The sequence below is a fragment of the Scylla paramamosain genome, chromosome 11 (assembly GCF_035594125.1).
Source record: "Scylla paramamosain isolate STU-SP2022 chromosome 11, ASM3559412v1, whole genome shotgun sequence".
NCBI classification, from domain to species: Eukaryota; Metazoa; Arthropoda; class Malacostraca; order Decapoda; family Portunidae; genus Scylla; species Scylla paramamosain.
Window position 1 is genome coordinate 2161040 of NC_087161.1, and position 11461 is coordinate 2172500.

General features: G+C 39.5%; 1 protein-coding gene across 2 annotated transcripts in view; it reads right to left on the reverse strand.

Annotated features, from left to right (window-relative positions):
* LOC135104815 (myocardin-related transcription factor A-like) overlaps positions 1-11461 on the reverse strand; it is a 71313-nt gene that overhangs the window by 11909 nt on the left and 47943 nt on the right. The window contains exons 3-5 of one of the 2 annotated variants that reach the window (XM_064012434.1): positions 7587-7628; positions 7054-7198; positions 2796-2861 (exon numbers count right to left, since the gene is read on the reverse strand). In XM_064012434.1, coding sequence (XP_063868504.1) covers positions 2796-2861; positions 7054-7198; positions 7587-7628 — 253 coding nt within the window. Of the gene's footprint in view, positions 1-2795; positions 2862-5655; positions 6731-7053; positions 7199-7586; positions 7629-11461 lie in introns of those variants that run through there. The other variant, XM_064012435.1, reaches the window with a different exon arrangement.

Consider the following 11461-nt stretch of genomic DNA (forward strand, 5'->3'; position numbering starts at 1 on the left):
TGCTTGCCTAGTTTACCAGATTCATGCTAGTTTCTGATTCATGCTAGAGGAATTAAGCTACAGGAGGGAGGAATGATATGTCTGCTTAGTCTATTTCATTGTGATGTAAACTAGAAGGATTAAGCAGCAGGAGGAGAGAAAAAGGAGTCATGTATAGTTATGCTTGCCTAGTTTACCTTGTTGTGATATACATGAGAAGAATTAAGCTCATTGTTACTGTGTATATGCCTTTTATCATTGCTCCTTGATAATCAAAAGTGAAGTGTCCAATGGTTTATTATTTGCATGAGGGCCTGTATGATATATGGATGCATTAGTGTTCAGTCCTATGTAGAGCCTCTAGTTGATGCTCATTTGTTAGAAGGGTGCAATTCCCTCACTTGTGGTATGCACATACACAGTAACACTCTTTGTTTCTCATCTTCTGTTGTTTTCAAGTTTCCATTAATAAATTTAGGCAAAAGTCAAAATTTTTTGGTTAATTTGCAAAGAATTGTCTTGTTTTGTATTTCTTTCTGCACTTTTTTCCTTTTTATCCTTTTGTTAATTTTTTACATCCACCTTTACACACCAGTGCAAATATCCCTTCTCTGATTCTGTCTTCATGCCTTTCACTATCTCCATAAGAGTAAAAATTATAACAATAATAGCCTATCCATCTAGCTATCTATGTACCTGGCTGGCAATCCCACAGGAAGTGGCCCAGACAAAGCATCACACAATAATAATAATAATAATAATAATAATAATAATAATAATAATAATAATAATAATAATAATAATAATAATAATAATCACCTCTGCTTACCACAACTCAACTTTATTCTAAATTTCTATAGCACTGACTGCATGGTCCACTACAGTACCTGGACACAGATTTTAATGTTTCTGTATGTGTATAATCTATAGTATATATATATATATATATATATATATATATATATATATATATATATATATATATATATATATATATATATATATATATATATATATATATATATATATATATATATATATATATATATATATATATATAAAAAAATTATTTTCTTTCTTCCCTCTGTATGTCCCTTTTTAACCTTCCATGCCCTCTTGTATCTCCCAAGTCTCATAAATCAATGTTCTCTTTGCACTTTTCTCACTCCCTTAAAAACTTTGGGTATTATAATTAGATCCTTCCTTTCCTCTAAGGTTGTGAGTTTCTTAAGAGTTTCCTCATGCGTTGGGTATCTCAGATGTAGAGGTTGTCTTGGTTGCTGGCCTTAACATGGGTAGGGGAAAGGGTTCGAGAGAGTTGTGTTTATTTATGATACACAGCAATTCAAAGTATGCTCATGATCTGTGGGGCAATAGAAGGGGAAGCGAAGACAGCCAAAGAGGTATTTTTATTGTTTGTGTTTCTCTGTCATAAGCTAAGATTTTTAAGGACCATTTAGATTCTGAGTATATTTCACTTCCTTGACTTAACACTATAATACTTTCATTCTCCTCCTCATCACCATCACTGTTTTGAAAGGAAAGTCCTCTTTTATACAGGCCAGCCTGTCACCTGATGGCAGCTCACTAACATCAACTAACATGCCTCTGTACTCCACACTCTCCATCCATCTTCCTAAAGGACACCATTTTTTCACTGAGCTTTTCAACTGCACCTCACTGCAAACTGAGAACCAATATCTAAACCTCACACATTTCTACTCAAAGATAATCCCTTACACCAACAACTGGCAACTGATGCAGCACTGAGATAACAGAAAGGATGCATCACTTATATCTGTACACAGATAATGAAATTAGTAACATCATAACATTCAAACACTTATTTGCAAAGGACTGAATGTTAACACAGCAAACTAAACATTCAATATCTTCATATCTAATGCACTTGCAGAAAAAGGTTATATTTCTGTTCCAAGCATCTGACTAAAAATTAATCCTACACTAAGTATGCAAATTAGGAGCAGTAAGCATCACGAATACTATCACACATGCAGATGTGCTTATATGCAAATAGCAAACCTACACATGTGCTTACATCACTCTTGATCTGATATAAGTATTCAAGTTACTTCTAAATACTTGCCTTCCACTACCACTCTTTACTTTTACTTCTCCTCCTCCTCTTCCTAGCTTCTTCTGCTCCTCCTCCTCCTCCTCCTGCTGCTTCTCCTCCCCCTCCTGCTGCTTCTCCTCCTCCTCCTGCTGCTTCTCCTCCTCCTCCTCCTCCTACTCCTCCTCCTCTTCCTCATGACTGACACCTTCAACAACATCAGGTCATTCTGAACTTTATATAATCTTGCCTTTCACTGCCACACACTTCCTTCTCTGAGCAAAGCATTAATAGTAGCTTTTTTACTCTCTTGTTTATTCAAGTCTTGGCTTGACTAGACTGAATGGGAATGACACACCTTATTAACTAACAAACCAAGTGAATACATGCGTATGTAATGAAGTAACTAAATGTCAAGCCTTAGGTACTCTAGGGTGTGTTTGGCAGATCACAGTAACCAACAAACCATACAAACAAATAAATGCATAAATAAGCATACAGTTAATATGGAAAGTTATCATCTAACTAAAAAACTCTAAAAAGAATATATTGACTATCCACCCAACCTTATCAATAAACAAAAAAACAAATAAAAGAGCAAATAAAATACCAAGTAAAAAACTATTCAAAATATAAACTGATAAACCTTGAAGAAAAATATAAACGTATCAATCTTGAAGGCAATCAGAGGAGCAGCGCCAGACAGTCGGACAGACAGTCGCCTGCAGAAGCAAATACTCACGTGGAATCACTCCGCGGTTCACCAGATCCTCCCGTGGCCGCCGCAGCATCAGCTTGACCTTGAGGGCTGCAAAGAGAGGCCGGGTGAGGACAAGAGCATGGTGAGGGGCAGGACAACAGATGACAAGTGAGGGTGGGAGCAGTGAGGGGCAGGACAACCAATGACAAGTGATCTAGAACTAATGTACTTTGTTTATGTGATTGGATAAGGTAATTTGTGACCTTATTGTTGAGTGTATATAGATGTGTGTGATGGGACACAGTTGTTATTGTATTGAAGTGATTATTTATGTCTACAGCAACCAGTGACAACAAGTGATTTATAACTCATGTACTTTGGAGTAATGTTATGTCTCACTGGGCTGCTCATCTGATTGGAAAGGGCAATTTGTAGCCTTTTGTTGAGTATATGTGATATGGGATGCAGTTGTTATTGTACTGAAGAGTGCTTACATATATCTATGCATTAGACTGATACCTCCCATCGAGATATATACCACATTCACAAGTGTTCTCTCACATCTTAGCCTCTGGGGGAGTCATCAATATATCAACAGTTTCCACTCTTCTCTGAGGCCTGAATCTTCATCTATGCTTTTATATATTCTTCCCATACACAGTTCTCTTCTTGTTTAAATGTTCAACTTCATTTACTTTTCTTCTTCTGCTTTCAATTTATTCCACACCTCTCTTCTTCTACATGACTAAAAACATGCTTCATATTCTTTCACTTCATAACTTACTCAAACTGCTCCCTAAATTGCAGCTACTTCAGACAGTCTGTGACTATAAGAGGGAAGAATTTATATATGCTTTTTAAAGAGTGACTGCTTGATTGATGTCACAAGGATATTCAACTAATCAACCTTCACGAGATAATACATCTCAAGTCTTCCATAATGTGTGTGTGTGTTATCTTGAGGTGATAGTGTTGTGGTTTAGTAATGATAGTGTATAATTTTTGTGTCTCTGGAAAAAAACTACCATGTTATTCTTAGGTGATGGCTTCTGGGAGATGAGTTGGGGAGAGGAAGGGCTGAGAGGCAAAACATGGACTAAGACAACAATAGGAAAGCTTAGGGTGACCGCTGCCAAATTAGAAAGCAATGCAATAAAATCACGGGACAGACTTTTCCTGGTTACAGTACTTATGCTTTTACTGCACATATATAGTAAGTGTAAGGCCATGTTTTAAGTAATGGTGAAGTATGTATGTATGTATATATAGTTTACTTAATATATGGGAAACAAATAATCAATAAATAAATAAAAAAAAAACCTACAGGATGCCACAAACCATCAAAGTCAAACAAACACACACACACACAAACATACACAATGAGAAAAAAAAAAAAGAATTACATCTATGTGGCAATGGCTTTTGAGATCTTGTTATATCCGAAGCTGAGACAATCACCAACACTTATAGATCATTTCAAATAGTATAATGTAGTAATGGCCAAGAAACTGATGTGTACTGATGTTCTGCTACTTTATAAAATACTAGTTAGATATACTTTCAATTGCAGAAGCATTATATAAGTTATCTGAAAGTAGATGACTGTGTGTGTGTGTGTGTGTGTGTGTGTGTGTGTGTGTGTGTGTGTGTGTGTGTGTGTGTGTGTGTGTGTGTGTGTGTGTGTGTGTGTGTGTGTGTGTGTGTGTGTGTGTGTGTGTGTGTGTGTGTGTGTGTGTGTGTGTGTGTGTGTGTGTGTGTGTGTGTGTAGGTCCACAGTGCTGCTTGGAGGACGTACGTCAGAATACATAACAAACACCTGCCTCACAACACAGAACTGAAGTGTGACATCATGCCAGATTCCAAACAGTCTTTGTTCATATTTCATTATGATACAAGTCATGAGTCGAGTTGCCAGCTGTAAAAGACAGTTTGCCTTACAGTTTTCCCCAAACATTATGTTAAATCCTCAGTTATAATGTTTTCCATATATTGTGGATGGCTAACCTGGACATTTTACTGTATTGGACTGAAGTGAACTGATGGATAAAACATACACTTTCTTCCCATCAGACATAATGGTTCTGTTACCACAAATGGAAATATACAAAAGCTAGACTCCTTATTTTCTATTCATTTCTTGTTTGAAATCAGACTGACAACATCACTTTGGCATAGAATATCAACAAGGACTGAGCAATGCAGGTCACCACTGCATAACAACAAAGCAAGCCAACAAAGCTGTAGTGTCAGTCTGCACACACACATCAAAGGAGCAAATCAGTCGGCTAAAGTTTTCCTCCATCACTGCTGATTGACGGACTAATTGAGTGAATTGCTTTACGGCGCCACACAAATGGGATCACTTAATGCTACAAACACTGCCGATGACTCAATGTGCTGCTTGGTAGAGGCAGGAGTGGTAGTAATGAGGAAAATAGTGAAGGATGCAATCTGTGCAAGTTGTCATAAAGACAACTTGTTTGAGTGTCTTGGAAATTCCAAGATTTAGAGCTACAGCACACTGGCAAGCAGGAGAGAAAAGAGAAAGCAAGAGAGAAACAGATTTGGTATTAAAGAAACACATGATTCTTGTCCTGGCGAAGAGAGTCTAGACAAAGTAAAGATTCAGAGAGAGACCACACAGGCACACAGAAGAAATCCAACTTCTGCAGGAGTAACTGATGAGTGAGTATTGGTGCAGCAATGAGACTGTATAGCACTATGCGGGGGAGAAAACTTAAACAGCTGTGCAGGAGAAGGATTGCTCACGTGATGAATATTGCCACCAAAACAATGATGTCATAGTGAACTGTGCAGGAGAGGGAACAAGGCAAGGAGCACAGAGGAGGAAACAAGGTGACAGGAGAGAGGACAAGGTGAGGAGTGCAGTGCCGAGCCTCACCTAATGCGTCAGGACCCAGGATGAACATTCCTGGCGCCACAACACATAGGGTATGGATGTCCAGTGCCGCCCTGTCAGTCTGGCCGGCACTCACCATCATGCCCAGGGACACTATTCCAACACTTACAGAATGATGACACCAAGTGAAGTGTGGAAAAATGTCTGGTTCATTATTACACTTCATTTGTGGACTTAGTAGGAATTGTTTCACTCTCACACCTCCACTGAGACACAAACAAGCAGGTGACGACTCCACCTGCTCAAGGCAACAACTTTTCTCGTCACCTTGTTTAGTTTTGAGCTGTTATCAGGTTGAGTCCAAATAGTGATAAGCTGAAGACCTCCACTGAAGACTAAATAATATCCAATGATCTCTTCTTCCATTTATTCACAAGATAACCTTCCACTTTACTATGGTTCATGAGTGACACAGATCTGCATGCTCCAGAAAAGATAAGCCCATTAGACCAGCAACCAACATCTTGGAGAACAACAGCAGTGGATTTAACTCTTGGCTTGTGTCCATGTTGTCACAGGAAGGTTATTACACTGAGTTGCGTTGTGTCACTTGCACCACAACTCCTGCTACAGCACACCCCTCTAGCACTCAACAGGGAGGCACCACACACACCAGCACTAGAGTATGGTCACAGCAGCACCATAGCACACCCACAGCCCCACATGGAGGATCAGAACAAGAGAGGCAGCCTGAAGTGTTAGGGTGCCACAGAGAAACTCAGTCCACCACAGGAAGTGAAGGAGATTACAGTGACAACCACTCTCCTCAAACCTCAGTTATCACACAAGCTAGATTCAGGTGGTGACAGTGTGGCCAGGTGTGTGTGTGTGTGTGTGTGTGTGTGTGTGTGTGTGTGTGTGTGTGTGTGTGTGTGTGTGTGTGTGTGTGTGTGTGTTTACCTATTCATGTATGACTCACATGTACATTCAAGGTTAAGCCTCAGTATTACATTTTTACATTAAACCTTTCTGGTGTATAATGCATGGTACATATTCATTATTTGTGCTGCATATATGTACACAAAGGAACCAATTAATTACCTTGTGACTGATGAATGTAAATGATTATTACCTCCAGGAAATTCTCTCTCTCTCTCTCTCTCTCTCTCTCTCTCTCTCTCTCTCTCTCTCTCTCTCTCTCTCTCTCTCTCTCTCTCTCTCTCTCAATGCTGTAACCACTCACACAGCCTCTAGTTAGATAGTGGCATAAGGAAACACAGGATGAAGCACTACCTAATGTTTAAATAGATACAACTTCCTTCAGAGAATGAAAAAACATTTGAAACAGTAAAGAAACTACCACTGATGCTTCATTCTTCACTTTCCTCCACCACTAACTCCACATCAAGTCCACCCATCCACTTTAACCTCTGTACTTACACTCCTTGTTCTTGTTGAGGGTCTTTCCCTGGAGTGGGGAGTCATCCACCTCACACTTGGGTGGGGACAGGGGGATGAAGGGGGGCTGGGACCCCTCCCCGCCTTGGTTGTCTCCCATTTTGCTCAGGTCGTTTAGATTACAGTCCTGCCGAAAGAAACAAGGAGTGAGAAGCACATCAATACATCACTAGCAAGTCAGGAACACATCAACGCATCACAACTGAGTCAAAAACATCAATACATCGTAATGAGACTGCTGTGCTCTCTCTCTCTCAGGACGTAAAAATGAATGTGGGTCAGAGCAAAACACACAGCATCAAAGCATCACAAAAAATAATACATGAAAAAAAATTATCCATAATATAAAGAGTAGTGAACCAAAGCGGCCGCAGCAAAGACAACAAAGGCCCACCATGTCTTTTGTTGCTTATCAATACACCACCTCTCTCTCTCTCTCTCTCTCTCTCTCTCTCTCTCTCTCTCTCTCTCTCTCTCTCTCTCTCTCTCTCTCTCTCTCTCTCTCTCTCTCTTACCATTCTGAACTTGACAAGAGTGCTGTAGATGGACATTGCCAGCTTGGAAAAGACCAAAACACAACAATTATTAGTACAAAGGATTGAGTCTTGCACACACACACACACACACACACACATTTAATTAATATTAGAGCAGAATTGAAGGGACAAAGCCCTGCAAGCTGAATAACACTAAGGCATGTGGAAAACTGAACTGAGACACACACTAAATAACTAAATGAATACATAAATGAAAGAAACAGAGACAGTGAATAAATGAATAGTCAAGCAATAAAAGTATAGCATATAAACAAAGAAAACGGACCAATGAGCCTTTATTATAGACGGATTATTCATATCCTTTAACTCCTTCAGAAAAAAAAAATATATGCATATGAATCATCTCATTACCACCACCACCACCACCACCACTGCTTTCTTGAAGGCTCCATACATGAAGCTTGTTTGAGTCAACCTTGTTCATGTAATATTGGCAACCCAGGCCCTTCACAACCTCCCTTCAAATATCTGCTAGATTTTTAAGGTATTTCAGAATCTCTTATGGGATGTACCTCTAAAAATTTCACTAGTTATAGTTAGAGTGTGAATGATGTGTGTGTGTGTGTGTGTGTGTGTGTGTGTGTGTGTGTGTGTGTGTGTGTGTGTGTGTGTGTGTGTGTGTGTGTGTGTGTGTGTGTGGGGTACCTTGTCTGGGTTACCTTGTGTGGAATTGTCAGCATGGTATACAGACAGACAGATAGATTTATAACTGTTCACACAATCACTCTTCAAGTCTACAACTCTTTCCATCTAGCTACTCTTCACACAGGCTTCTCTAAGTGCTCCTTGGGTCTATCAGAGTTCCCCCAAGTGTCAGTAAGTGTAATAGTTCTTCCCTGACTTTCCTCCAGCCACTTTAGATTCTCACCTCAACATTCACACTTGCACTGACCACGGCATGTCGCGTCACACTAATCAAGTTGGCAGGATATGTAAAGGTGATGGCAAGATGCTTTTAAATATATTCCCACATCTCAGCTTGAATGTAAGTTTTATTTCAGAAGTGTTTTTTTAATATGTTAAAAATAAACAAAATCCATCAATCAATAAAGAAATGAGAAAAAGACAAACATAAACAAAAAAAAAAGGGGGAAGAGAAGGAAAGAAAATAAAAAGGATTGAGAAAGAGGAAAAGAAGGCAGAAGAGAAGAATGATAACAATGAGAAGGAAAAGGAGGAGGAATCTGATCAAAAAAGGGTGTTAAAAGATGGAGACACAGGCATGGGGTAAGAGGTTAGAGGTGGTGGTGGTGGTGGTGGTGGTGGGAATGAGAGATGGCAGATCATTACACCATCAAATCTTTATCCGAGTCACTCCACTTAAGCCACACTTTCCAATCCTGCACTGACTGATTGACTGACTGACAGTCCTCCACACCACCTCATCTCTGTATTTCTTGATTTCATAGCAGCAAACTATATCTTATATCTTACACCTCTCTCTCTCTCTCTCTCTCTCTCTCTCTCTCTCTCTCTCTCTCTCTCTCTCTCTCTCTCTCTCTCTCTCTCTCTCTCTCTCTTCACCTTCTTACATTTATTCATGTTCTTCCTATGCTTATCTCTATATTGCTATACTTCTAATCTTATTCTTTCATTGTAACTCTCTCTTTCTCTCTGTACCCTACAATCCCTGCACTCTTTTTTTCCAGTGTTTGCCTCCCTCCCTTGCCAAAGATCTTTACCACCTCTCAGCCACCCACATACTTATTTCCCTCACCTATAGACATCACCTCCCACCCACAGTCCTTGAAGCTCCTCCCACTGCCTCTCTCTCTTTATCTCTCCCTCTCTTGCTTCCTTCATGTAAATCCCTAACTCCCCCAAATCCTTTATATCTTTCCCTCCTCTCTGTGATGTTTCTGTGTCACTAATCCTTCTCTGATAATTTTTTTCCCCTTAACTGTTCCCTATTTATCCCTTGGATCTCTCTACAGTGCTTCCTCTCACTCTGAAAATGCCTGTCTATCTATCTATTTATTCCTTGATCTATTTACATCTTACATCTTTCCTTCCTCTCTGTTTCTCATCCTCTTCTGTTAATAATCTTTTCCTGAAGTGTTCTCTGTTTTCCTCCCACTCTGAAAACCTCTGTTATCTATCTATATATTAATTCTTCTATCTATTTTCATCTTATATCTTTCCTTTCTGATAATTTTTTTTGGTTGTAGTATTATATTTTATTCCGCTCCTATCTCTACAGTATTTCCTCCCACTCTGCAAACCTCACTATCTATCTACGCATGAATCCCTTTTATCTACCTGCATCTGACACCTGTTCATAAGCCTCTACTTATTCCTCTCCTTCTCATTCTCCCAGCCCACTTTTTATTCAACACGCTCTCACTATCTTATTTATTCCATCCACTTGTGTCCTTGCATGCTCCAACTCTCCCTCTTTCTCTCTCTCATGTTCCTTACTCATTTTTTCCTATGTAGCATTGTGGCCTCTTGCTGCAGTGGTCATACTCTTGTTGCACTCATTATGTCTCTTATGTTCAAAGGGATTCATTTTTGCTTTTCTCTGCTTGTCTGTCTACATTTCTGTCTTCGTCTCTGTCTCTCTTCTGCTATATTTTATTTTTTCTCTTTTTTTCTTTTCTATTCCCCCACAGTATATGTTTGTTTATTTATATTTCTCTATCTCTGTCTTTTTCTCTCAGTCAGTATTTTTTGCCCTTCTTCTTTTAATCTAATGTCTTACTTTTTCAACTACATTTTTTTTTTTTTCTGTCTCTCTCTCTCTACATTTTTCTTCCTCCTTTCCTCAGTCTAATTCCTTTTCTACTTTTCCACCTACATACATTCCTCTGTCCCTCTTTTTACTTTTTCTTCCCTTCTTCCTCAATCTCTTTTCTAATTCCCCACCTATGCACATTTCTGTCTGTGTTTCTTTCTCTCCCTCCTTCCATCTCATATTTTTCTCACTTCCCCACAGTATCTTTCCTTCTGCATGTACAACCAGTCTTCCTCCCGCCTGCCTCAAGATTTCCTGCCTACCCCGAGTCCTGTCCTTTCCCTCATCACCACCAGATCTTGAGCTTCTTCAGTCTGCAGAGACAAGGCACCTGCAATGTACTCGTCAGTTTTCCCCCTCCTGGCATGCAGCATTATGTTCTAACGTGGAATTTACAAGTGTGCCCCAGCCTTGTCCCAGCCTCCTCAGTTGAAGTGCGTGAGAGGAAATGAGGAGTGGAAACAATGTACCAGTTTTATTTAGATTTACCTACTCACAGCGACCTTGGATACTTCAAAATAGACATTGGAATAGCTGCACACACACACACACACACACTCTCTCTCTCTCTCTCTCTCTCTCTCTCTCTCTCTCTCTCTCTCTCTCTCTCTCTCTCTCTCTCTCTCTGCCTCACCCACACACACACTCACAGTATAGCAACTAAGATGAAGCCTGAGCTGAGTGGAGAATCTAAATGATGAGGGAAGGTTACAGGAAATGGGGACCAATGCCATCACTTGAAGAAGTATGTGGGAGATGTGACACATGATTATAATATACAAGTTAATGAATGAGGGGAGGAGAAAAAAATAAATAGGTAAAAAATAAAAAATAAAAATATCTTCCCACCAAGAATAAAACAAAAAACTGTAAGAAAGTATGGAGGAAGAAGTGAGAGGAATGTACGTACATACGTCGACTACAAGAAAAACAGGGTAGAATTTGGATACAGCGACAGGACCACACAAATGTACCTTGGCCCAGAGGAGACATGTAAACAGGAGTGCTAGGAAAGATTATGCATCTTGGAAGTAACATAATAAAGTGGGGAAAAAAAAAAAACTCAATAGATCAATGTTAAAGCAGTGCATAGACAAAT